Genomic DNA, 27,998 nt, shown 5'->3' with positions numbered 1-27,998 from the left:
AATAATAATCCAAGATTGTCTTTATTTTTTATTTTTCCACACTTAGGAGTAATCCAACATAAATGCTTAGAAGGGTTTTTTTTTATTTCATTATGTTTTACTGTATTTTTTGTCAGTGTAGTGGATCATATAAGCTTAAGGATCATTCATCACTCAAAAACAGCAAGACTGTGAAAAATATTCAATAAAAAAAAGAAAAAAAGCTCCCTTTTTGTCATCTCCTTCACTTAAAGTGTACAGTATTTTATTCAGAGTAACCCATTGCCTACATCAGTTCCTTTCAGTCTGTGCATGTTAGCAGCCTTCATGTGACAAAAACAAATAAAATATCTGCAATAATAAATTAATGTCTTGGGATTTAAAAGTTAAAACGGAATAAATTAAGTGTGGACCTGCAGCATCACTTCTCTGTGAGAGACAGCTGCAGAATCCTCTCCAGCTCCTCCTCTTCTTCCTTACGCTTCCTGCAACAGAAAGACGAACTGGGTTTAACAGTTTTGACCACTCAAAGTTTTTGTGGATTCATTGTTCAATTCAATGTATGTTTTTATGGAGGAAAGGTTTGACTGGACACAGTATAGTCTCTATTATGGGAGCTACACAGACCAAAGGTGTGTTTGTAGAGCTCAGATATGGAAAAACTACAATTTACCCCATCATTTATCAGTTTGTATTAAAAAAAAATGTTTACAGAAGTAATCATTTTCATCTTTGTGGAAGAATGTTGAACAGTTTTTCTTTACAATGCATCTTCAAAACAATCTAAAAGAGGTTTGAAGACATTAAGCCATACAAAACCTTTTTATGGATTACGTACAGCATGAAGCTGGAGTCTGGATTTTTACTGGGCCACTGCAGCACCTTTAGTACATTTTACTGGAGTTCTGCTGCTGTGTTTGAGGATCGTTATTCAGCTGCATGGGCCACTTCGGGTCAAGCTTAAACAGATGTCTTCAGATTTCACTAGCACTTTGGTATACAGAGGAGTTCATATTAGAGCTGCATGACATTAAAAAAATCTTATGACTGCAATAATATTGGCAAACAGAGCAATGATGATGATATTAGCTGTGATATTTGGAAATTTCCGTGGTTTATTTTTGATGGAAACAGCCGTGTAATGGAGTGGCCAACAGAAATGACGTGGATATTGTGATGATGTTAATATACTTGTGATGTAAATTGTCTTTGGCCCTCTGTATGCTTTGCATTTCATTTTGCCAATAACATTGTTTCTAAACAGTAATAGAAACTGTTAATGAGATGAATTTTCCTCGCCCCAGTGATAGTAATGAACATAAATACAAACAGCGCAGTAAATAAATAGCTGCAGGCACAAAGGAGTGGGTGCTCTGGTGAAGTTTAAGGATGTGGTGCAGGTGAATAAACACCAAATATGTCTCTTCCTTAACTGCCCTGCATGCAGACATCTGTCGCTCACTCACAGAAGGATCAGATCACAATCTGTCAACTTGAGCGTTTTGCCTGAGGTGACTGCCAGGCAGTCCCCACCTGTCAATCTCCTCCTGCTCCCTGCACGACAGCTCCATGGCGAGCCGCAGCTGCTCGTCGAAGTTGGACGCCACGCCGAAGGGGCCGGAAAGCCTCGGGTTGGTAGCGGCGCTGTAGGAGAGCGGCGAGTTGGAGGCGGGGTCCCGCGGGGACACGGAGGGGGGCAGGCTGGGGTCGGCCGTGTCGTCTCCCTCTCTGCTGGCCAGAGAGATGGAGAGCGACTCCTGGATCGCCCTGAGAGGAGGCAGAAAAAGTTGTCTAAGGCGGTTGTTTTCAGTGTCCTTCTGCTTAAACTCCAGTAGAGAATAAAAGAGAAGTGCTGCTCTCAGGAGGAGAGAGAAAAAGGCTAATTACTGAACTCTATTTAAGTATCTTTCCTTAAATTACAGCTCATGCCAGAAGTTCTCCTGAAGAAAAAAAAATTAAGACATCATTAGAATATTAATTCCCACACACTCATGTGTGCAAGTTCTTCATCTATTTATTCTCTAAATTACTAATCCGTTAAAAAAAACAAAACAAAAAAAACCTAATTATTCTCTACTAACAGTGGAATAAAGCCACAGTTCCAGTGGAGTGATGACTGCAGAGTCAGCAGCAGGTAAAATCCTCTCACCTCTCCAGCTGAGAGTCCTCCTCGTTCAGCGGAGACTGCGGCCCCGGGCGGCTGTTCGTCAGCGCCTCCCAGATGGTCACCTGGAAATGTAGAAGCAAAGGGTTCCTGGCTTTAGACAAGAGAAGTGCTTGTTGAGAGTTAAATGTTCGATTAAGAGCAGAATCTACGGTGCTAAAAAGAGCTCTGCGTTTCTCCAACTCAAGGATGCAGAGACGCCGGCAAATAAAGAAATGCTGCTGCTTCTGCAGAAGCTACACCAGACTGGACCAACAATGCCACTGATGTAACATTTTTATGTTAAATTATCAGCATTTATAACTCTAAATATAGGGAGGAAATGCCAACAATTTTCTGAATTAGTTTAATGTCTTAAGTCAACAATAAAATTACTTTTTGCTTCACTTAAAACATGTGCACAAGCCTCTGTCAGTGTTTTTATCCACTCTTTGGAGTACAGTCAGGCATCTTGAACTTTTGCACATTTTATCATGCACTTCATTTAGCAAAGTAGCAAATTGTCATGAAGCTGAACTAAACTTATGCAAACAAACATCTGCTCTCAAACAATTTTCTATGGAAACATCCACAGACAAGCATCTGTTAGTTGTGCTCTATAAAATCAGCCCTTTTGAAAGACTATGGAAACAGCAAGGAGGAAGAAGGTAAGTGTTTTATATAACCCAAAATAAATGTCTTTGACCTAAATGTCAAAAGCTCAGCATTGTGGAAAAATGATGTCGCTACTAAAACATGTTGCAGCGACGTCATGCTGTATCCAAGTAATTCTAAGAGGGTAAACGACAACCTTAAAAACTCAGCAAAAAATCACAAAGCAACTGCTTAGATCCCAGCACAGTTATGAGTTACAATGGCCCAGTCAAAGTCCAGAGCTTAGTCCAGGTGGACTTGATATTTAAAACAGATATGGTTCGGTAAAATAATGGTTCAGGGGGGATTAATACCAGTGTCTGCCACACTCTCGGATTTTTATATTAAAATATTTTTTTAATTATTTGCAATTTTCCTTTGACTTTACAAGTTTGTGTTACTTTGAGTTTGACTAATACATTAAATCACAGGTTATATAGGAGACACAGGAGAAAAGAACCGTAAATATCTCCACTGACACATCCATAAATGCTGAGTAATCTTCCTAATTAGTTGTGTTTTCCTAATTTTAACCATAACAAATTCCTCACAAATCCTTATCTGTATTTTTGTTGTTCTTTTTACAAATAGTTCAGGAATATATGGGGTGTGTCATTAATGTGCACAAAGATAAGGAGGGAAACTCAAGTGACACTGGCAAACATTCAATACCTGCACTCAGTCATAAACAAGGCTGCATCACATTACAGCGTAGAACAGCCCAGCTGCTTCAGTTCACAAGTCTATGAAAATATTTATTCTAGTAAATGAAACTGCAGAATAAAATCTATAAACCTCTGATATCAACAGCGACATGCTGCACAATAATCATCAGATCTCTGTGCCGAACTTCAATAAACATTTTCGATCCACCTTACAGACATTCTTCGTGGTCTGTTGGCGGAGCCTCTACTCTTCTTTATGACTCATTTTATTACTGGCATATTTCGTCACATTCTGCTCGTTATAATAAAGCCATCTACCAATAAATCTGCCCATTTAGCTATCCTGTCCAAAGTCTCCCGTCTGTCTGAGCCAAACTGAAGCGCTTTACTCTTTGTGCCGGGCTGATTACGGCGCTCGGACCTGATCGCTCTCGGTGCCGGCGTCCAGCAGACTCTGCTGGATGGCGAACTGCAGCAGGTTGTCGTCCTCGTCCCTCATCGGCTCGCTGCGGCCCGGCCCGAGGGTGGTGTAATCTGGAGGGGGCTCGAACACCGAGGGGTCCACCTCGCAATGGAAGTCAGAGGGAAGCTGACCTGAGGAGGAAATGAGACGCGTTAAAACCCCCTGCAGGCGGGAGGAAGTAGGAGCGCAGCAGTGATGAGCTACATCTGCAATTTGTTTTTTTTCAATGCAGAAATATTGCTAGACACCCCTGGTAAAGAAGTACAAAAAGATGTCAAATGAATTAACCTTTTATTGTAATTGAATTATCAAAAGGTAAAATTGTTAAAAATCTCAACCATTGATCTGATTTCCTTTGGGGGGAGGGGGGAACAAGTTCAGAAATTTCTTCATTAGTTGTTTTAAGCGAGATCCACCTGGAGTTTTTTTGTTTTTTTTGCCCCAAAGCTCAGCCTCCAATAGAGACAGTCTCTTTTAAAGTTTCAGTAGAGCCCAGAAAACTCCACGTTTCCATTTGTGATGATAGAAAAGAAAATGCTCTTTTATCATATTAATTGCATCTAGTAGTCGCTACGGAGACCAGGCCACCCCAAGATGCCACTCTTTGCGGCAGTCTTCAAACTGAGAGATTAGGAGATTTTGTTTGTAAACACTGAGCATTTTTCTTACCGTTTCTTCTGGAAAGACAAACTTGGGTCTTTTCGATTTTTTAATTGTTGCTCTGACTGTCGATACAAGTTTGGGCAATTAATTTTTCTGTACTAAGTCCCAAACTCATGAAGATCAACTTAGACATGCCTTACTTCAACATATTCTCAGGTTTGTCCCATTTTGAAGAGTGATGACGACAAATGAGCCTTTGTGTTACTTCAAATTTACACCCCAGGGAAACAAGGACCACAGATTAAGAGTTCCTACATATTCATTGATTTTAAAAGTAAAGCATAAACTCAATTTATAAGAACAGGTGAGCAAAATGTTTTGTTACAGGCAATTACATTAAAAATATTAAATTATTTTCCACTGATATGCTCTCAAAATAAAGGTTTTATACCGATTATTTTAATATTTTTCAGTAAACGTGGAGGGTGCCGCTCAGATAAATGTTTTCAGTATTTACTGCGTGTGGTGGAGTCGTAGTTACCCTGAGTTCTCTCTAGTTCTCCAGAGTTCTCTGGCTGGTGAACGATCACAGAGCTGACCGGCTCGTCGCAGCCACACAGATTACTGAACGTCACTCTGGCATTCAACACGTGAAACAGAGGAATCTCTGAGGGGCAGAAAGAGAAAATATTGAGATGGGAAGGTGCAGCTGAGTGGGTTTCCTTTGGCTGTTATTCTACTGGATCAAGCAACGTTTCCAAACTAAAGTTCCAGGGTTTAAAAAAAAAGCCAAAGTCACAGAGAAGCTTCCTGCAGAACTGAAACGTCCCATCAGACATGCATATAGTGACCGCACTCGCCTATCTTCACAGGGAAGCCTGGTGGGAGCCGCAGGGTGATGAAGTCCCGCAGTTTAGCAAAGTGAGCGTTTGAGATGGCCATGAGGTCGATGATGGGCGTCACCTGCTCAGCCAGGGACAGAGGGTGTGTCTCACTCAGCCAAAGTGTGGCTTTAAACCTGAAAAATTAAACAAATTTTAAAAAAGAGACAATGTAGTGAGATAATGATAAAGATAATGAAACTGATCTGATGCTGCTCTGCCTTCACCAAACCTCTGCACTTTGCTTGTGAGCTCGACGGGGCGTCCGATGTCCCGGCCGTTCAGGTTGAACTCCGGGTTGAAGTATTCCTCGGCTGTGATGGCCGTGGGGTTGTGAGGACTGGCACACTGGGACACGTTGCTCTGTCAGGAACACACACACGCGCAGAGGTAGCGGTGAGTGTGCGTGAAAGGATGTATGAGGTAGTGTGTGTCGGAAAGAATGTGCGCCGCACAGGCTCCGTTACCCCGTTGTGAGCCGTGTGCTGCTCTGCAATCCCCAGGAAGGACTGAAGAGGAGTCTTTGAGCCTGAGGAAAAAAAAACCCCAAAAAAACAGGCAAAATACCCGTTTTAATCAACACGGCTAGATAGAGGATCATCTACAGTGCAGCCAAACCTCTGCTCCGTTTCCCTCTCTGTTGACTACCAAGTGTCACACACACCATGGCTTTTTTTTTTTTTTACATAGCAACAAGCCTGAGATGTAAAGAGGAATAAATATAAATACAGTTTGTTTGTCCAAATAAGTACAAAACAAATATAAAACCATATACACAAATCTGACAAAATACACAAACTGGGAAGTACAGGAATAAAAATAAGTAGTTTAATGTCTCAGCAGCGACATGTTCCCCCTACCATTGTTTACTTGACAAGATATTGCTCCCAAATCGTACAGATAGTTTTTCTGTCCCTGTGAATTTTCTCACCTTTGTTTCTGGACTTGTCTTGGTCTGATAAATGCTCCGTCCTCGAGCGGGTCACCACCTCCACATTGGTGGCACTGTAAACCTGGACACAAAGAGAGAGAGCGTGGAGAATATGTCTTCTCACACTTTCATTGAAGCTCCCAGCAGTAATTCTGTCAGCATCAGACTAAACAAATGTCTGAAGTGAAAGTGAAACCTCTGAAAACAGATTTTCTTTTTTTTGTGCAGACAAACTAAAATATAGAAACTGTTTTGGTTTTTTTTACTACCATCAAGTTTCTCATATTAAAAAAAATGATGATAATGATTGGACAAAAACAAAACAAAACAAAAAAAACAACACAGGTTAGTTGTTATGAGACCATAAGGAAATTTTATGAAAAACCTAAACACAAATAAGTATTTAGTTATTTAAAAGTGTCCTTTTGCGAGTTTAGTTGTGATCGTCACATCTTTTAGCTCCTCTTAGAAATCAGTCTGGTGTATTTTGGCAGTGGGAAACTCTTCTTCTCCCACACTGCTCTGAAACGAAACATTTGTCAACTTTAAACAGAAATAAGTTCCCTTAGTCTAAAAGTAATTTAGACGAAGCAAAATAAAACCAGTTCTATGTGATAAAACCATCAGCGTTGGGCTGGAGCATCAGCCTCCTTACCTTGGCTTCGTAACCGCTGACGGCCTCTGTCTTCTCAGAACGCCAGCCCCAGATTCCCGACTTATTCCTGAGACAAATACGAAAACACAGGCCAAACTTTAAGGCCAGCTGTCATCAATATCTCCATTTTAACTCTGCGAAAGTCATAAACGTCGGCAGGAATGTTTTGGGTATTCAGTCGTTACCGCTCAAAGGAAATGTTGCGCGTGTTGAGGTGTGTAGAGACGATGGGCGACGTGAGCCTCTGGGCCGTGTTCTCCTGCGACGGCTGCATGGCTGCCAGAAGGGACGGCGCATCACGAGGGGACAGCACGAGCGGTTCCGTGTACACCACCTGCTTCTCGTGGTCCACCTCCATCACCACGGCTCCGTTATCTGAGCAGCGAGACGGACATGCTGTGAACCCGCTCTGGTGTCGTTATTTATTCATTTATGCGTTTATATCACACACCTCCACCCTTGAAAATGTAGCTGCGCCGTCCTTTCAGCCAAGTCATGTGTTCAAAGCCCAGTAGGGTGGTGTCAACACGGAGGCACGAGCCGCTTTTCCAAACCCGGTAGACGTCACTGGGGCAAACCTTAGACACCAAGGGTACTGCAAAAGGAGGGGAGAGAGAGGATGGGGCTTTTTCAAAACATGTGACAGAGAAAGTAAGAAGTACGTAGCCAAAGAAGAGGCTATAAAAGAAAATCTTGTTTCATCTTTTCACCAGTGCATCACATAAAATAATCTGATTAGTCAGGGTATCACATTTTTCTGTCATTGGTTGCCCTGCTTTCTAAATGCCTCAGACTGAGGAAAGTGTTGCCTAAAAATGCTTAGCAGGATCCTCCTGCTTTCTCAGCATTGATTTTTTTTTTACCCTCCCACTTTCTAAAAGGGAGCTGCTGCTTAAACAGGCCAAGGACTTCACAGTCATGAGGAAAAGCCTGAAGAGCCAAGACATTTGTAAAACATTTCCATCACTGCCTAAAACTAAAGAAAATCTCTCTTTATAAAGCGGGAGTTTAATTTAAAACTAATTTAAACTAAAAGGTTGCAAATCAAAGATACGGTCTCACTTCCGATTAATCATTTTGATTAGAAATGCATAGATCAGACTTTTTACATGTCGGATACTCTCTAGTCTGCCAATTCCAATTTTGGTTTATTTTCTTCAGACTGACAGATTAAAAAAAAAAAAAAAAAAAGTTTAGCTGTTTTGTTTTATTAGTAGGACAAGTTTTGAATGCAACAAAACTTGAATCACAAGATGACCACCATTCATATATTTTCAAAACTATTATTCTATCAATTTAAAAAGTGCAAAGTTTTTAGTTTCATTTATTTATTGGAGAAAAAATTTTACTAATTTTTCAATAATTTTTTGGAGTGGATCTCCAATCAGAGGGAACTAAATCTACCAATTTCAGTCTTCTGCTGTGTTAATTGGTGCATGTTTATTCAGAGCTCACAGGTTTTTCCCTCTCTTTCCAAAGGTGTAAATTCAATATTGACATGGTCTGCTGCTGAGGGAGCTGTCCAGCTGCAGTGGTGCTGAAATTTACCTCTGTGTGGGAAATCTGAAATCCACTCACCCCAGCTGGTGAACTCCCACTTCATCTCCACGTAAAAGTCCCGCGCCTGAAGAGACAGGAAACGGATGTTCAGACGGTGATCATCCTCATCTAATGAAGACGATGAGAGTTTTTGCCAGCATGTTGGAAATATTGTTTAAAATGGAAAAGCCACCCTGGCAGACAGTGTAGAGCTCTCACTTCAGTGGAAGCATCTTAGAAAAAGTCTTTGGAAGAGCACAGAAGAGTGCATTGATTAGGGAGATGAGGAATTGGAGGATAAAGGAGGATTTTTACCTGTCTCAGTTTGCTGAGCAGCTCTGGGATACCCGCCAGTCTCTCTGTAGCTCGTTTAAAGTCTCTGTACTGAAGCACCAGCTGCACCAGCTCTGGGTCCCCAGTGCTCACCGCCTCCTGCAAGACTGAAGCAAATGTCCGGGTGTTTAACTCACAGCAGCCTGAGGACATGAAGCAAAGCAGCAGCAGCTTGAAGAACTCACTGGTCCAGCCCTGCGCGTTGCAGTGCGTCGGGTCAGCAGAGTACCTGAGCAGCACCCGGGTGGACTCCAGGTGACCCAGACAGACAGCCAGCTCCAGCGGGGTGCGCCCCCGTGGATCCAGGCGCTCCACATCCTGCTGCATGTCCAAGACACACACACACACACACACACACACACACACACACAAGCTGTGTCAGCGCACAGCTTGTATAAAGCGCACCTGTAGAAACCCACCACCCACAGAGACTCACTTCTTTCTTCTGCAGCTCTCGGTCCAGCTCTATGTACTGATTGTTCCAGACGTAAAAATGCAAGGGAAAGGCCTCCTGAGCCATGGCTGACACACTCTTACAAAGACTTTTACAGCCACAAAGATCGCAGTTAAAATGGATCGGCACCGCTGGTTAGCTAGCTAGCTTCGGTTTTTACTTAAAAATCTTACACTCTGACACCAAAAGTTGTGTCACTAAGAAAAAAAACTGCCACTTGGCAACTCTATTGTAGTAACTAACATGAAGCAGCAAAACTATTAGTGGGCTGAGTCAGGAAGGCTAACTCAGCCCACTAGTTAACTAGCAGCTAGCTGGCTAACCTTAGCTAACTAGCCAACAACATTGTTTTCAGTTTCTGTTTTCCATACTGCGGGATGGACGAGTTTAACCAACAAGCAACTCATAGCACTGTCCTCTCATTTTTTTTATTTTTTTGTTAAATACTTATACTGTAGCAGTTAAAATAATCTAGCTCAAACCGCCTGATATTAAAGTTAGCTAGCTTGTCCCGGTGCAGATGAGAGCATCCTCTGTTTCCATCGCAGTGTTGTAACCAAAATAAAGCAAGATACGGCCCCTTAGTCCGCTTCCATATCCAGGTCACTCCAGTTCACAGCCTGATGAGAAGATGCCAGCTGCTGCCAATAACGCATCTGTCCGGTGAGCCCTGATCCTCTGCGATCAGCTCCGCAACAATCAAGCTCTCCCAAAGCTGCTGCAACGGTTTATTTAGTTTAAAGGGGCTTTGTTTCCAGGTGGCGGAGAGATGCTGCTGGGTGGAGCCTGGAGGCAGGATTTCTGTCATCCAGCGATGCAAATCTGTGAGAGAGTACTTCCTCCGGATTTCTTCCCTTCTTGCTTTTTTTTTTTTTCTTTTCATAAAATTTTTCAGATCAAGTAAATTAAAAATGCAAAAACTCAATTTAGAAATGATTTCATAAGATCCCCTTTTCTCCTTTTTTAAAATCACAAATTAACTATAATTAGCCACATTTTAAAAGCTGGGTCTAATTTCACCAGCCACACCCAGGTCTGATTATTGTCTGAGCTGAAGTAGCATAAAGTAGAAGTAGACTAAAGGAGCAAAAACACCAGCACATCTTACTCAAATGTAAGGAACAGATGAGAAAGAGCGTCACTGACTTTTTTTCTCAAGGGTTAAAAAGCAATTTATAATATCTTGGGACTTTAGTGCTATGAAATAGCAGAAATATTGAAATAGGAGAAATTTTCCCCATTTGAGGTAGTCCAAGAGCATATTAGCATCTATTAGGGAAAAACAACAACAACTAACATCTCTAAAGTAATGCAAGTCTCACATTTGCCAAAGAGACTCCAGAAAATCTTCCTTGGACTGATGCAGAACTTTTTGGAAAGTGTGTGTCCAGTTATATCTGGTGCATTTCACAAAAAAGAAAAATCCTACCAACACTCCAACATGGTGACGGCCATGGACTGCTTTGCTTCTTCTGGACAACTTGAACTGAAGGGAACGCAAGTCATCCATCAGAAAACCCTGAAAGACGATGTCCACCCATTAGTTCAAGAGCTTGAAGTAAACCACAACTGGGTAATGCAGTAGAACACCAGGACTAAGCAGCCACTCAGAATCAAGGATTCTGAAGTAGCCTTGTCAAAGTTGGGGTGTAGGCCATTCAATTACACCTCAAAATCCACCAAAGTGACCGTTTTAAAATAATTCGGCAAGAAGAATGGGCCAAGATTGCTTCACAGCAGAATGAAGAACTCATTGCACCAAAAGGTGACGCAACCAGTTCTGAGTATTAGGAGGGAAATTAGGTCTTCATGTACTGTCAGGCTGATTTAAACAAACTTTATACATTAAAAAAAAAAAAGAAGGAAAAATTAAAACTGCATTTGTCACTTTTATCCCATTAAAATTAGTTTGACCTGCAACATGTTAGAAGTAAGGTGGAGTCGCCATTTCAACTTAGCAAAGATGCTAAAATAAATCAATGTCAACTTTTTTTTATTTTTCTTGAAAAATAACAACATGAAGTGAAAAAAAACTTCTGAAAATAATTACAATGCTACACGATCTGTTTATAATCTAAAAGAGGAAGCCAAAAAAAAAAAAAAAAAAAACAAAACACATTTACACAAAAGTAAATATTTATATAATTATATTCATTCTTAGGGATATGGCCAGGGGAGCAGTCCAGGAGGAGAGCTTTGTTTCAGAGTTTTAACACTTAAAGGAAACAAAAACAAATGCGAAAATTCTCCAAATAAAATCTTGCATCTCCACACAGACAGAGACAAGTGAACAAAAGTGACTACTTTTTTTACCCCCCCCCCCCCCCCCATCAATAAAAAAAAAAAAAAAAAAAAAAATTGTATCAAAGAGGGCCGGGGAGCAGTTTCATCTACAATATTTTTGCTTTCAACGTCTGTACAAAAAAACCAAAACAATACGTGTTTGAAAATAATAGCACCTGAAGTTGAACTGCTGTTTGGAAAATGCACCATTTATCTGCCACCGTATCCTTGGCTTTTCCCCCGCACTTATTACAACCTGCCCCATCCACGGGGTGAGGTCTTGTTATTATGTTGATTGCCTACTCACACAGTCTTTGTACCTTCTCAAGCTTTACAACAATGGATACCCCTAACAACTGCTGCGATAAGTCTTAATTACAAAGCTGGATGCGCAATGGTAAACACAGGCCACTCCAGTAGTCCGATGATTTTACTTATGTTTAGATAAAAAATAAAAATAAAAAAAGAATCGCCAAGCATAGCTGTTGTGCATAAAGCAAATGTTGACAATTTAACCCAGACAAGAAAAAAAAAATCTACTAGAAGCACCCAAATGTAGTTGAAGTCGAAGCCATTCTGTTTTGTCACAATGAAAATAAGATTTTATGATGGATTAGCATAATAGATAATTATTTATAGCCCAAGGATGCAACTCAAAGTCTTTACTAATTCTGAAAGGCAGAAGTTTGTGATGAGAGCCAACACTGGTACTATTTTTACAAAAAAAAAAAAAAAAAGTCAAGGTGGTCATCCACAGGACAAACTGAGCTAGTTGATCAGTCTCCCATTCCAGTTAATGAAAAAATTATATGCTCTTTCCAAAAATTATTTCTAAAATGAACAGCAAAAAGGCTCCTGAGCGTCTCTGTAGGTACACAGAAGAAAAAAATAAAATAAAATAAAAGTAAGACGCATTGATCTTGCTTTAGCACCTCCCTTTACTAAACACCAGTGAAGTAAGCAAGCGCTCCAGTTCAGACCCCACCCCTCCTGCAGTCTAGTTTCCCTGTAGGGTCGGGTCTGGAGACACGCCCTCTGCTTTTTGCATCTCAAATCACTAAAGCGCAGAGAGAAGGCAGGCGACTAGGATATCCGCTGGATCAGTTTCTCATCTGATAGGCAGTAGAGTGTGTTGACTGACAGCTCAGAGATAAAGGCCTCGCAGGCCTTTCTGGAAACTCCTTTGCAGCCTCGCAGGTCGAGCAGAGAGATGCATGACAGGCGGCGCAGATACTTCAAACACGCGTCTGTCAGTTTGCTGCAGCCTGAGAGAAACGAACGCAAAGGTTAAACGTGAGGAAATGCAAACCAAGACGTCCGTCCCGTTCTCAGCGTCGCTCACCTCCTAGGTTGAGCTCGGTCAGCGTGTTCCGGGTGGACGAGCCGACCGCGGTCAGCAGGTTGATGGAGTGGTCGGTGAGGCTGTTGCAGTGGGACAGATCCAGTTTAGTTAAATGGGGCATGTGGCGGATCACCAGCCGCAGGGTGGGGTCGCCGATGTCCAGACCTGCAAGCCGCAAGCACTGCATGTTCCTCAGCTGGCTGCGGTTGTCACAGCCTGGTGGAAGCAAGCGGAGGAAAAAAGTGGAGCAAGTTATGGCTGAGCAACGTGGCCTAAAAGCAGTTCTTTCCTGGACCAATATTTTGCGAGTATTTTTACTGCCACTTTATTGGGCTTTAAAAAAAACATAAACAGTATCTGCAAATAAAAGAAAATGTGCACTTAAAAGTTATTGAAGAAATAAGAACAACTGAACAAGTTTAGAAGTATTTAGTGACGTTCCAATGTTTCTAAATGTTCAAAATGAGCTGCTCCTCTTCCTCCTCGACCAGCTCTACCAATGCAGTTTCAACATTTTGAAATTTTCATTTTCTTAACCTCCTCATCTATTTTACTTCTTGTCCCAGACTGTAAGGGGTGGAGTCTAAAGAGGAAAGACTGTAAACAGAGCAGCGTCTTAAAGGGACATGAGCATAGCCTACCAATGCAAACCCAAACAAAGACAACTTTTATTTTCTTTTTTTTTTTTTTATACTGAAAAGAATGAAATGTGTAAAATCATCGTCGAATTTTGGTGTCTGTTAAAATTTGTTCCATGGCCCAGGTCTACATTAACTTTATATTAAAATATTGTCAAGCAGGTCTTGTGATGTGTACCTGCAGTCTGAGGCGGCTCTTCTGTTTACCTGGAGGTATGACCAAATCCCTGATCTGTGCGTCTTTGACGCCGTATGCGTTTCGCAGGTCCAGAGAGCGAAGGAGAGGACAGCCAGTGGAGCAGAGAGCTGAAATCGACGACCAGGAACAACCGGACAGCATCAAATCCTTTAGTCCTGCAAAATGGTTAACAGGTCGCTTTTGTTTTCATACTGTAGCACTACTAAATAAGACAAAATCAAAACGAGGAGTAGGACAAGAGGCTTGTGCTTGAGTCGTACCAGGCAGGCGGCCAATGAGCCAGTTGAGCTGTTTTTTGGAGATGTTCGTCCAGGAGAGGTCCAGTGTGACGGGTTGTCTCTTTATGATGCCTGTGAGGGCCTGAGGGGTCACTGTGCGCTTGATGCTCAGGTCAATTCGGGCCCAAAGCCTTTTATCTAAACACCTACAGACAAAAATAACTCAATAAAATATTTATGTCAGGCAGCTTATTTCAGAGGCAAAACCCCACACTCCTTCCAAGAGGGGAAATGTCCCACGACTAAACTTATAAATCAGATGAAATTGGAAATTTAAGAGCATCTTTGCCTTAAATTCCAAGTTAGTTTGTAAAACAGAATCACAGGCTATCTGTTACTGAAAAGCAGATTGCAAAATGTATATCTTCAGTTTTTACAGATATGTTACTTGGATTTGAACTGTTTAAATCCCAGCCTCCATTTATAGCTTTTGTCCACAGAGGTGAAGCATAATCTGTTGCACAGTTTATCTGCCAAAGTAAAATCCGTGTGAAAACAAGTGCAGAACTTTTGTCCTCAGCTATATCATCCTTACACACTGGAGGTAAGCTATGTGAAATTTTCGTAGGTACTGCTTTTGTCACCTCACTACTCCGAAAAATATCAAACAGCTGAAAATCACTCAATGTAATTTGATCAGAGGTCATAATCTGTCAGATTTTCTAAATGTAAACTAGATTACACAGGAAGGCATAATCAATGTGAGAGTAGAAAGGGTTGAGCTGACCCAGAGTCAAATTAATTGCAGCCTTTGTTTTGACACCCAAATTTCGTTTTGTTGCCTGTTAATTATCAAACTCAAAAAAGACTTTAATAAACATTAGCATGTCAAATATTGACCAGATGAGTAAGAATCTGGGATAAACGTGAAACGGAGAAAGTGAAGTTCAAGCTTTAGGGTGAAACCTTCTGTAGCTTACTGTTAAAAGTCCACATAAGTAGATGTCGACTTAACTTCTCACTGATGAATGAAACCAAATTGTAAGCGACTGCTGTGATGGTATCGTTTATCGTTCTGTGGCTCTGGAGTTCTGTCTGCAAGTTTAAATTGGACCAGAAAAGATTCTGGTATTTACAAACTGGCCAGTAAAGCAAAAAACAAGTTTAGGTGAGAGGAAATGAAAGGAGATGAAGCCAGCCATAAACTGTTAATCAAATCTACAATAACTGTGTGAACAGGTCTTACCATTTGTACCAATTCTTGCAGACCGCCATGCAGACACACAGATCCGTTCGGTTTAAGTAGCGAAAGACGGAGACCCAGACCTCCCTCTCACAGCTCGGACCGCCCCCGCAGCTCTCCCTGTCCGCTTCCCCCCCTCCTTCCTGCAGGGCGGAGAGGGGGACTCTGAGATGATGAAGCTCAGACGATGAAGAGGAGGAAGCCCCATTACTAAGTTTAGCTGGTCTGGTTGATCTCGTTTGTTTCGATGCTTCCAGTCTGTCTGGGTTGGAAGAACGAGAGTCTGTGTGTCTACTCCGAGTGCGCGGCGGCGTCACCCGGTTTGTGTTTCGGTCCGGACAAGGCCCTCGATTTCTGATGGGGGGTCTGTGGAGGGCTTTGCTCTGGTTGGCTGCTGCAGAAGCTGCAGTTTGGGGGGTGACGGCCTCTAATTTCGGGACGATAGCTGAGGAGTCCTGTTTTGCTCTGGGCGGCTTTTGAAGCATCACTTTAATAAACGAGCCATCTTTGTCCCCTTTTGGAATGTCGTATTCCGTCTCCTCCTCTTCGTCGTCCTTTTCTCCTCCGTTTTGGTTGCCCAGTCCACTTCCACACTCACCCTGTTCTGTGGCAGGGTGCCCTTGCCTCAACTGTGGCCTGTTCTCCTTATCCCCCACCCTCCCGTTGTTCAGCCCGCTCTCCTCCTCTTCCTCGCTGCTGCTGCTGTTGGTGCTGCTGCTGCTGCTGCTGCTGTCCTCGCTGTCCTCCTCTGGCTCATGGTGTCTCCCTCCACCTCTGATGCCGCGTCCCGCTCCTCCTCCTCGCAGCCTCACACCTCTTCCGTGCCCCCTGCGGGGCTCTCCTTTGGGATGAAGCACCAGGCCGTGGGAGGACTTCTGCTGCCCAAACGATCCATTGCCTCCCAGAATGCTGCTGTGAGACGAACCAGTTGCCCAAGCGGAGCCCCGGATTTGGCCCTGAGAGACTCTGCTGACTGGAGAGTGCAAGCGAGAAAGCATCCTGGAGCTCAGGAACCGGGGAGAGCGATCTAAAGACGACTGTTTCTTTGGAAAAAAAAAAAAAGATAAACAAGGAGAAGATATTTTTCAAATGCTGAATTCAATCAGTCAAATCTGAATGCAAAACTAAGGCATGGAATGACTAAAGCCAGGGGTGTCCAGAGTTTTTGTCACAAGGTCCAAAATCAGTGAGTTGAAAGGATCCAAGGGCCGAAAAAGTTTATTTTACCTCATCAATAAAAAGCTAAGAATGCAATAGTTTAAACAAATAGTCATAAATTATTCTGCATCAAAACTAAATAGTTTAGCAGGTTTGCCCTATTAAAATAAATGTTGTAACTTTTCAAGGCATTAATAAAAAAATATATAGATATAAAAATGTTGTCAATTTTAAGCAATGAAGTCAGTATTTAGGTAATCCTTTCAGTGAAAACACTTGCTGGATTTAGACAGGTTTAGTAAACTAATTAAAAGCTAATTTGAATGCAGCAAGACAGCAAATGATTGGTGTTTCCAACATTTTCTACTGTAAGAAGATTTTACTTTGTGATAAAAACTTTGGAAATAAAAATGCAAGCTTTGCATTAAACACCTGTGCTGGAGGCTGGGGGATTTGTATCATTTTTAATATGAAATTAGGGGCCACACACAATCAGACCAGGGGCTGCAAATGGCCCCTGGACCACACTTTGGACACCCCAGTTTTAAGCACAATATTATAAACTTTGAAACAGCAAAAGTTTCTTACTCTTAAAAGTTTGCTCCTCTCCATTTTTATCTGGAAGTTGAAAAATTAAACATTGAAATTTTTTTTCAACGAGTAAAATATTAAATAGTAAACACTCTTCAAGTGCATCGTATCTACCCTTTTCTTAAGTCTGTGCTCCAGTGCACTCTCTCGTTTGCGCCTCTGTTGATGCTGCAGCAGTAGTTTCTGGGAGGGAGGCGGCGCCGTTTGTCGGCCGTGCAGTCGACTTCGCTTCCCTCGACTCGGACCTTCCTCACAAACGTCGTCCTGATACGAACGTTTAGACTGTGGCATGAATGTGGAGCCCTCTGAGTCCTCACTCTCCTCCTCACTGGAAGACTGAACAACATAATAAACCGGATGTTATATTTTAACTGTCTGAAAAAAAAAAAAAAATTGTTTCTAATACAATGAAACACCAAGAAACAAAAGCAAACTATTTTACCTCTGAGTCAGAGTCATTCCCTTGGTAACATTTGGGACACTCCCAGCAGCTGGGCAGGTCCTTATTGATCTTCCCCTCACCGGGTTCCTGAAACGGAAGAAATACATCTTAGAGTTAATTTGACACCAATCACCAACACAGTAATGCAAATAGTAACAAGTAGAAGGTTGGTCAGTGAATCCCTAACCAAAACAATGACGTTTATGAATGAAGTATTAAGATGCACCTGCCCAAGTGCAGAAAGGCATGTAGCAACGGATTTAATGTTTAATCTTTTTTTTTTAAGCATTTCTGTTTCACTGCATCTGCTTCCACACCTGCATAAAAGACTCACCTTAACACACTGACGATGTACGATCTGCGAACAGGCAGTGCACTCCATTAAAGAGTAAGTGCTGGGATCTGATTCGTCAAACTCTCCTTCTCCACAAACGGCACATCGGGCTGTGTTTGGCAAGGCAGGCTGCAAAAACCCCCCACAAATATTATAAAAACTTCTGATCTCATACGGAAGATCACAAAAAATATAAAAAACTGCTAAGAATCTTTTTTTATATTAAAGAAAAAGGTTAAATCTCCATTTTGACAGAGTACCTCAAGCTACCAGTCTCATATTCAACATTTCTGGCATCATTTAACAGAATTTTAAACTAAACATTCCCATTTGAAAGACTTGCAACATTATTGAGTTTTAACATCATTTTCGTAGCACTCCATCAGTTTGCCTGTCACCTTACCATTAGACATTGCCTCATAACGCAGCTCTTTTTCATTCGTCCAGGACCACCAAATTTTCTCATGTCGTGACAGTACTGGCAGTCTCCACACTCCTTCCTGCAGCAGGCGGAGCATCGCTTGCATCTCACCCGCCTGCGCCGCAGCGCCGAAATGGAAGTGTGTTTGGTAGACCGCTTAGATTTGTGCAGAGACGGACCCAGGCGGGGACGATAAATAACAGGTGCTGGAGGTGTGGGGGGCTGGTACCATGACGGCTAGACCACAGCAGCAGAAAACAGTTGGAGAAACATGTTAATAATGTAAAATTAAAAATAATTGAACTTTTAATATCACAATATTAAAACAAAATAGACATATTAAATATCTGGACTCACCCTTTCAGGCCACCTGATAATTGGCTCTCCAGTGCAGGACAGTTTGATGTCGTCACCGGCACACTCCCTTAGAACAGCCTGGACACAAACAGGTAAGATGGGAAATATTTAAGCTTTTTAGAATGATATCACATTCAAGAAATGTACAGCTACCCACCCTCATGTCCTCCAGCAGCGCTGCAGCATTTCGGATTCCTGCAGGGACGCACTTTTTATGAGCCGGCAGCTCCTCCAGCTTCCCTAAGAGGTTCCACAGTCCCTCCAGTTCGAAAGGCGTCAGCACAGGTCGAGTTGATCCTACTTTGTTTTCAAGCTCTTCATCACCCTCCTCTTCCTTGACCTCTTCTGCCGTCGGCTTTTCTTCACCCTCACCGTCAACCCCATTGGTGCCATTAATGGGGGGATCGTTATTTCCGACATCTGCTCGAGTCAGTCCTGAAAAACGAAATTTAAGACGGAATTGTTTCTATCCGATCCCATGTGGGAGTTTGAAAACTAGAGAAACATAAAAGGAAAACTTTCTTTTCATTCATTCTTACCAATGCCCAGCGAATATTTCTGGAACTCCGGGGTGAGGTGGGAGACGTTGGTCAGACAGAAGAGGTATCTCTCTATGACGTACCAGCACATCTCATAGTAAAATGGGTACCGGAACTTTGCTGGCACCTAAACAATGAGGACAGAAATATGTACATATTTTTAAATAATTTAGTTCATCTCATCATTACTTTTCTTTATTTTCATAAAATATATTTAGGCATTTATGATGTAACTGAAGACAAGATTTTCAGTAAGGGAAGACTGAACAACACAATAAACCGTGTTGTTCAGTTTATACCAGTCGTCACACCAGTCCTGCTTGGTCTGTTTTAATCAAACTCCGGGTCATTTGGGGAGGCGTAAATGTGTAATCGAGGAAAAAATAAATAAATCCCAAAGAGAAATCTGATCTGCCTATACCCTTGGTTCAGTTGAAGTGAACTCTGGTGTGGTTAGAATGTATATGTGAATGCCAACGTGGACCAGAGACCGCTCCAAAAGCAGGAATAACTATAGCACAAGGCATTCTGGGTAAACACAACCAAAACAAACGTCCAAGTGTAGTGCTAGAGGGAGAAATGGCTTGTGGTCTTTTATCGCACTTAAGAGAAATCCTAAATCCTCTAAGACCTGATGCTACTATTTTTGTTTACTTCTTGCGAAGAAGGAAGTTGCATTCAGTGTCTTCAGAGCTTTTGTGGAGTTTCCATCAGTAGGTCCTTGTGCATTGCTGGGGTAGACACGTTTTTGTTCACTTAATCAGTGCAGTGTGAAAGCAAACCGAAGCGGCTGAAAATGTAGAAAAAATGTTGCATCTTTGGTCCCAACTGAACCAAGCCTTCCAGATAGGGCTGAAACAATTCCTCGAGTGATTCAAGGATCTCGATTATTAAAATTCCTCGAGAAAAATTTACCTGCCTCGATGCTTCGTTAATTTATATTTTATTATTTAGGGCACCGTGTTCCAGCTGGGTTATTACTTGCGTTGCGCAGAGCTTTCACTTCCGTCTGAGTTGTTGGCGAAAGCTAAGTGTTAGCAGCATAAAGTCCAGTTTTCAAGTTCGGCCTGGGAGGATTTTCTTGATTGATGATAATGTCTGGGTCTTTGTCGTTTTTCAGGGGACCAATAAGCATCCTTAAAATGACTGGCGTGATGCCTGGAGTACAGCAACTTTTCTCCTGGAGCTGCTGCCTGGTGGCTGGTGTTCAGAGCGGGGAAGAGTGCTGAAGGTGTATTTATACAGGTGAGCGGATAGACTGAACACTGCAACCGGCTGTGCATTAGATGATTAACGTAAATGTAGCTTTACGGAAAAATCTCATCATCCCAGTCTTAACAAATGTGTGGCGGAGCGCACCATAGCTACGTAGCTGGTAGATGCGTTTCTGTGTGTGACGAACAAAAGTGTTAAATCCCGTCGCTAACATAAACACAAAAGCTAAAACTTTCTGGGCAAGGTGAGAGATCATCTATTAAACTGACTGTAGATGAATACATAAACGAAAAGCTAGAGTATATAAATTATTTTATAAGTGCATTTGTGAGCCTGCCTTTTTATTAAATTGAATATAACTTCAAATTCTTGTATGACTTTTCTTCAGGTTAACATGAAAAGTGAGCTATTATTGTTATGAGTTCATTTTCTAAACTACAGAAAAGTTCATGTTGGGGAAGGTCAAATGTGAAAAAGTGGACTGATGTTGATATGCGATAGTAATACTGCTGTAAAGTTAGATTTACCAATGTTTTACTTCATCTTTTATTTTTATCCGTTTACTCGATTACTTGTAAAAATAATCGATAGATTACTTGATTACTAAAATATTCATTTACAACAGCCCAACTTCCAGGCTATCAAGTGTTGAGACGCCCTTAAACTCCCATCAGCTTTTCCTGAGCCATGACCAACTGGTTCTGGAAGGTGTGTACTTCTACCAGCAATTCAAAGCTAATACAATAACAACCGTTGCTATTTGTCAGCGAGCCTCTTACATATTCCCCTGTGCAGAAATATTTTCTACTGTCATCCAATTGTCAGCAACAAATACCTTCTTCTAGTTTAAGTAAGAACAATAGCTTGAAATCTTCTCTTGCATCCCAGGCAGTAGATCAGGAGTTCAATTGCAACATCGCCACAATTTAAGTCTTGCATTACGCAACAGTATGTACAAAGATTTACTCAACAAAACACACCAACTTCAGTGGGGAAACTGTGAATCATGTGCAAAGAATCACTCTTATGGTACAGTTGTGTAATCGCGTATTCCACACCTACTTAAACTGTGCCTTGCATTGTAATAATAGTAAAAAAAACTATCTGATAAGCTTAGGTATGATTTGTTTCTCACCCGTGTGCGGTCTTCAATATTGTAGATGTTGAGCTGCATGGGGATGTTAAAGCTGTGGAGAAAGTTTCCCCCAAACACTAAAGTATCTTCTGGAGTGTACACAGCATGGATCCATCCTGCAGCACATGAAACATTCACAATAAATGTGACGATTAAGAGTGGTCTTCTTCAACCTTTATCTAACCAGGATAAAACGCTTTGTTTTATCCTCTTATGTTCAATAAGAGGAAGCAGGTGTGTAGAGTTTCAAAAGATGAATGTGTTTATTTTATTGTCGTTATTGGCACAACGGACCTGATGGGATTATGAAGGTGTTGCCCTGCTGGAGCTCTATCCTCTGGCAGTCGTAGCACTTGTCTCCCAAGAAGATGTCCCCCTGCTTTCCCGATAAAACCCAGTTCTCATACATGTCCAGGTTCTGAGGCGTTGGTGGAATCAACCAAAACACCTGCAAGAAGCAAATATGAAAATGTTCATAGATGATAAAAACAGAGTTTGAAACATCTTAAATATTTTCTCCCAAACCAGATTAAACTTAATCATGTCTAAATCATCAGGCCCTCCAAACCGTCTCCATCTCAAAAATATTCCAGCTCAGCAAAACGTTCAACAAAGGTAGGTATGCAAAGGTCACAAAATGAATTTGGAACCAAATTTTCATTTTAATTTCAACTAACAGGGGATGAAAAGTGATGTTAAGGAAAACTGGCCAATGATCAAATACAGCAAAAGCTCTCTCTCTCGCTCTCTCTTTTTTTATATACAGCATCGGGCCAAAACTGACCTTTGCCCCTCGCAGAATGTGGTACCAGACTGAAGTTCCACCAAAGTCAATGTGGAAGTCTGTGAAGCAGCCCTGCACACTCATGAGACAGTACCTGAGAAACAAACACAGCCAGGTTCAGAAAACAATAAAGCAACTTTTGTTATACAACTACGCATTAGAAATGTTCAGTAGAGAACCCTGACTAAGTGAATCAAATATCCAAGTGGTTTACTCACTTCTGTACTTTGGGATAATGCATGTCTATAATGGCATTAGTGGAGTCTCTCTGTCTCTCCTTCAGGTGACGAGGCCACATGTTGTCCACCCAGTCAATAAGGTCCACCTGGACAGAGGAGAGAAGAAGACGATGTCAATGTGTCTTCACACTTATTTCTACTACTGCCAGCCAATATTATTTCTCTTTGCAAATACAATGCAATCTAGTAAATGTTGCCATGGCCTTGTCAAACAACAAAAAAAGTAAAAAAAATATGTTAAGTTCTTTGTCTGTAAATATGTGTAAAGATCTAAAGTGTGAAATAACTTTGGTCCTTACTGATGCTGGTCGTTTGACCAGGTTCTCCAGCCTGGTGTGGCTGAACTCCAGGCTGATCACATTGTAGAGTTTCTCTCTTTCCGATGGTGGCGTCTCATAGTAGCGTCGCCACTGAGCCATAGACATCTCAATTCCCTTTTGGGTATTCACGTCCATAACATCTACAATCCGTCGACTGCCTGCAGGCCAGTTGACAAGAGTTCAGCAAATAACACCTCCATAAACGAAGCTAAAATTCAGCCCTGGAATAACTTCAGTTTTGAGAAAGGAAACTTCAGCAGCCTAAAATACACTGCTAAGCTAAAATAACTAAATAGCAATTAAATTTATGACATATGTTTAAAAAAGGTATTGTATAAACTTTTAAATTGTGATAAAACATGTTAGACATAAAGATTTTGCTCAATTTGTCTTTTTTCAGAAAAAATATATAGCGTTTAGCTTTCCAACATTTTAAAATAGTTGATCCTAAGCCTAAGAAAAAAACAGTTAAATATACAAATTGTCTGCAGAAATCAAGAACTTACCAACAAATAACTTGACATCACTCACACTGAAATCTGGGTCTGGCATTCTGTAAGACAGAGTCATTTTTAAATTTTTTCTAATTCTCTTTAAATGATATTATTAGATGAAAGATAAATACACTGACTTACTGTATACCAAGCCCATCGGTTGTCTTAAAAATAATGGGGTCCCTGAGCCCTTCTCTCTGTATATATTCGTATGTAAAATCTATCAAGGAGATGGACAAAGCAAAGCAAATTATTTAACAAACAGGACACACTGCTGTACTTGTACGTTTCACCTACAAGTACAGAACAAAGTGACTTAAAAATAATTGCACTGCCTTTACGCATCCTGAGTGGATGCATTTCATTTACATGTGGGCATCTCACCTTTACCCTCCATGTGTTTGACCAGATCACTGCCAAACCTCTCACACTGCAGCTTCTCATCCAGGTCAAAGGTTCGTTTCCCTTCGATCTCATCGTCTGAGATTCCATCATCTTGGTACTGCCTTCGCGGAGCCGTCCGCTGAGGAGGGAAAGTGGATTTTAAAACTCAGACAGAAGCGATTTGAGTGACTACAATATCAGAGACAGTTTAATGTATAGGGGGAAAAAAGACGATGGAGAATTTATCTCCACATGTTCTCTTGCTTTTTGTGGCCCGAATTATGTTTTAATTCTTTGATGACACTTTTCTCACTTTCCTTTTCCCTTCTGTCATCTTGGTGATTGTATCCAATAAACACTGTTATGTTGTGACAGATCTAAGCCAGATCAATTATCAATCATGTGATTCTGTAAAAGAGCAAGTTGGATTTTTTTAAAGTCTAAAGTGCCCCAGGATTTCTTAAACTAACTTATTTTGAGCAGAACAAAGCAAAGGAGCAACTCTGGAGACCTTGTGAATGACATTTAAATATAATTCACACCAACACTTAACTACAAGTTCCTATAAATCATTTAACAGACACTTTCTGAGCTAAAAATGACCCTTTTCCAAATTCCTTGACAAATCAGCGTCATAGCAACTAATGTAAAACAGAAAACAACCACATGAGCAAATAAGATGCTAATTAAAAAAGCTGTGCTCCAAACCACAACTGGGACAAAGACTATTTTATCACTTGTTCTGAGAATACTTATTTGGAAAACAGCATGAAAGATCTTCAAACTACACAAAAGCAAAGTCAAGTTAATTTCAAAGATAATGGAAAAGATTAGAACAGTGTTTATATATATCCTTTAAAAAGGTGCATTAGAAAACCTTTTAGAAGAATTGAAGGTTGAAACAAACAACTTCATTTGAAAGGACAATAATTAAAATAATACTAAAATGATATCAATATTGTGTGTGTGTGTGTGTGTGTGTGTGTGTGTGTGTAGGTTAAACAAGAGAATGGCTTCAGAAGCCGTAAATAAATTAATGAATACATTTTGCCTTTCAATCTCCAATGAGACTTGTAAAAAAAAAAAGGTTGCAACACAAGAGCACAAAACATGTCTGGCTTAAATGTGATGATATGGCAGTGAAATATTTTACGAAGAATGTTGTGGCTTATGTGGCTAGAATAAATTCTTAATTAACCTTCAGCAGCTCCTTTATTCAGCACAAAAGCCACATTTGTTACTTTACAGCAACATAAAAAACTAAAAGGCACCTCACTTTTTCACAATTGTTATGATTAAATTCAAGAACTTGGTCAAAAAGACTGTCACAATTTTTTTTTATTTAAACCCGACCATCCAGCCTTTAATAAGCAGCTTGAACTTGGACATAAAAATCTCAATAGTTGGTTGAGAAACATTTTAGAGACATGGTTTCATCAGAGCAACATTTCCACTTTGATTTTTTAACAAGTATGAAAAGAAAAAGATAAATTATGGTTTGAGTTTGTTAATCACCAGGAATTCTTTAAACAAAAATTATAATAGCAAATAAAAATATTTTTAGGCAACAATTAAAGCAAAAGCATAAGATGCGACAACTACCGTAATTGACGAGAATCGATTTACTTTTAATTAGCAGATGAAATTACTTTTTTTTAAAAACCCTCTTTGTCCTGTTCATTAAACACTGCAAAACTATGAACTCAGTCAATTTTCATTCTATAAACGCATCAACAATAAGTTTGACGTCTTTTGGTAAAAACAGATGATGGTAGGGACATCCACTTTAATTCATAAAAGGGTATATCCTTTTAAGCTTTTTATTTTCTTTTGAGGTCAAAACTACTTCCTCTGCCAATTAACTTGCAGCATACATTTTTGCCCAAGGTGCTTCTGTCATCAAAAACCCAAACACAAAGTTGGCCAAAATCAATCAATATGCAGCTCATCCCTTAAAGAAAACCATAACTCACTGTCCGTCAGAACAAGCTTGTTTCTGTATTTCTAGCAAAAACATCAAGCAAAGACAGACTGATAGCAGCATACCTACTTACAGCACATGCAAAGACACTGGATAAAGCTTGTTTTTGATCTGCTCTGAAATCATGATTAGTCTTAAACTACATTTTTAGATGAAGACGAAAAATCAATTTGCCTGAGGTCACTCAACCAGCTGCGGCATCACTTCATGTTGCACACAAAGAATTACCATAATACAATGGCAGGAGTTAATCTTCTACACACTGCCCCCTTTCAGCCCCCCTCCCACACGAAGCACTGTTTGGCCAGACAGATGGATTAAACCCCTTCACCCCACTTCCCAAATATGTGCTTTTCTCACACCAAATAAACAATTATTTAAGCTTAAATTTGCTTTAAGAATGAGGAGCATTCCCCAGTCTTAGAAACTGTCAATATATAATCTAATCAAACCAGAACTGCCTAATTATGCTAAAATTTAAATAGAGAACAGAAAGAAGAGTTATTTATCAATTTAACTTGCAATTACATTAAACTCTTTGAGAAACTGAACAAGTGAGTCAACAGAAAAAAAACCTATATTTCCAAGCTTTCTAAAAATGATGTTTAATTACCCCCGTCCACCAACTATTAAGATAAAGTATTTAAATATATTGTCTAGGTGGACTTTTATTGCTTTAAATCTGAAAGAAAAGGGGTTGTAAAAAAGGTGAAACAAGGTCGCTGAACAAACGTAGATGGTGAACTTGACCTTCTATTGAACCCAGGGTCTTTAAACAAGTTCATTACAACCAAAACAGAGAGGCTTCTGCCTGGAGTCAGTTGCACAAAAGAAGCCGGTCGTTTCCTTCAAACACAGCACACAAAGGTTTCATAATTACTAACAGAATACGGCTACATATATATACGCTGGGCAGCAAATGGAGCTTAGACGTATTATAAACAAATAAAGTGCTAAGGAGAGGTAGCATCTTGGCTAAGTTACTTACCAGTCGTTTGCTGTACCGTGTGTGAGGATCGTCCATAGTCTGCAAAAGAGGAATAAAGTTAAATCTTTTAAACAGGCTAATTAAACGCTTAATGGCATTGCTATAATGTCACACATTTCTTTAAAACTAATATTCTTCTATTTGAGCCGGCGCTCACCGCTAGATCTAGCCTGCTACTATTGCCTTAGCCAGCGAGCTAAGGCTAGCATAACACGATTGGTTTTTTCTTCAATATATTCTTATTTTCCAAACTGCTAAGGGTCGAAACTGACAGCAACATAGTTAATTAACTAATATGTGTCGCTATGACCAAACGTCAGCTAAGCGGGCAAACTAGCTCCGCTGACAATACAGTTCTTAGGTCGTCGGCTATAAATGATGCTAACTAGCTAGTTGTCGCTAGCCTGTCTACGGTAGTTGGGAGCTTTTCATCATTACCTTTATGTTTAAACTCCGCTAAGACGGTGTGGTGGAAGTTATGTGCCCCAACTAACGCGTCTGTAGCCTCTGGATACGGTTTCTCCCCATGTTATGCGGAAAAAAGCCCAGTATTTTTGAGGTGTTTGTTATTGTGCGATAAAAGTTAGGAGCTGTCGACGGTCCGGGCCGCCGCCATTTTCAGCTGGTTAGAAAACACACACAAACACTCACGCACACACACAAAAAGGAAAAGATTTAATCCCCGCCCCCTTCACCACCTTCACCACTAGACTGGAGATTAGTATGAGCTGCCGTCATTGGACACAGCAGATGCTATTTAAAAAGCTATTACAATACATTAACATAGAAGCTTGTTTTATTTATTCACCGGCTGACGGATAGGTTACTTTGTTTCATTAACGCCCGGATCAGATCCGACAGTAATTTTGAGAAAGTGACAAACAAAAGAAAGAAAGAAAAACAAACAAAAACTATTTAAATTTGACGAGTTTCCATTTACAGCAAATTAAAAATACTAAATTTATAAATCTAACCTTCATACAACATTTTTAATAACGGTGGATGTAAAGAAAATAATATAGGCTTAAAGGTTGTTATTTTTTTTAACAGTTTTAATCTGAGAAATTAGCCTCATCAAAACGCATAATGTAATTTACTGAACACGGATGTCTATCAAAAATACATTAACAAAGTACAAAGAAAGTAGATTAAAATAAATAAATGTATATAAACACATTTAAAAAAAACGTTCAGAAATCAGTTTGATATCGGAAATTTTACGAGATTTATATGACTGAAATATTATTCTGACAATTGGAGGGGTGACGGGGGTAATCATGTTTTTCACAGTTTTAATCTCCTTGCATGATCTTTTAATATTGGACACTCTTTTATAAATGAGTAGATCAATAAATCTTCTGTATTTCTTAAGATTACAGAATTAAACACTTAC

At 40.5% G+C, this 27,998-nt stretch overlaps 2 protein-coding genes across 4 annotated transcripts; both read right to left on the bottom strand.

Moving 5' to 3' along the window:
• Positions 1-2: 2 nt before the first annotated feature.
• ankrd13d (ankyrin repeat domain 13 family, member D) lies at positions 3-9,418 on the bottom strand. Of its 3 annotated transcripts, XM_044126438.1 has the most exons (17): positions 9,283-9,418; positions 9,032-9,167; positions 8,829-8,953; positions 8,553-8,598; positions 7,426-7,569; positions 7,160-7,349; positions 6,975-7,041; positions 6,320-6,401; positions 5,856-5,917; positions 5,621-5,751; positions 5,368-5,525; positions 5,049-5,174; positions 3,863-4,035; positions 2,129-2,208; positions 1,890-1,919; positions 1,513-1,746; positions 3-464 (listed from the first exon to the last, which is right to left on the bottom strand). In XM_044126438.1, the coding sequence occupies exons 1-17, from the start codon at positions 9,364-9,366 to the stop codon at positions 401-403; spliced, it is 1,932 nt and encodes a 643-aa protein (XP_043982373.1). In that variant the 5' UTR covers positions 9,367-9,418; the 3' UTR covers positions 3-400. The 3 variants fall into 3 exon arrangements, with proteins under 3 accessions (XP_043982373.1, XP_043982374.1, XP_043982375.1); XM_044126439.1 differs by lacking the exon at positions 1,890-1,919; XM_044126440.1 differs by lacking the exon at positions 3-464 and having other exon boundaries at positions 1,606-1,746; positions 1,872-1,919.
• On the bottom strand, positions 9,326-27,249 carry kdm2ab (lysine (K)-specific demethylase 2Ab). Its single transcript, XM_044126437.1, has 23 exons — positions 27,044-27,249; positions 26,606-26,644; positions 23,637-23,775; positions 23,394-23,472; positions 23,265-23,311; positions 22,738-22,916; positions 22,418-22,524; positions 22,200-22,293; positions 21,710-21,863; positions 21,416-21,531; positions 19,066-19,192; positions 18,684-18,961; positions 18,527-18,604; positions 18,152-18,406; positions 17,749-17,877; positions 17,415-17,501; positions 17,087-17,308; positions 16,970-16,999; positions 15,227-16,266; positions 14,023-14,186; positions 13,771-13,917; positions 12,926-13,141; positions 9,326-12,848 (listed from the first exon to the last, which is right to left on the bottom strand). Exons 2-23 carry the CDS (start codon positions 26,639-26,641, stop codon positions 12,667-12,669), a joined length of 3,906 nt encoding a protein of 1,301 aa, XP_043982372.1. The 5' UTR covers positions 26,642-26,644; positions 27,044-27,249; the 3' UTR covers positions 9,326-12,666.
• Positions 27,250-27,998: the final 749 nt, after the last annotated feature.

The sequence above is a fragment of the Gambusia affinis genome, linkage group LG09 (assembly GCF_019740435.1).
Source record: "Gambusia affinis linkage group LG09, SWU_Gaff_1.0, whole genome shotgun sequence".
In the NCBI taxonomy this organism is placed as follows: Eukaryota; Metazoa; Chordata; class Actinopteri; order Cyprinodontiformes; family Poeciliidae; genus Gambusia; species Gambusia affinis.
The sequence above is the reverse complement of the archived record's forward strand: the minus strand, read 5'-3'. Positions and strand labels throughout refer to the sequence as shown.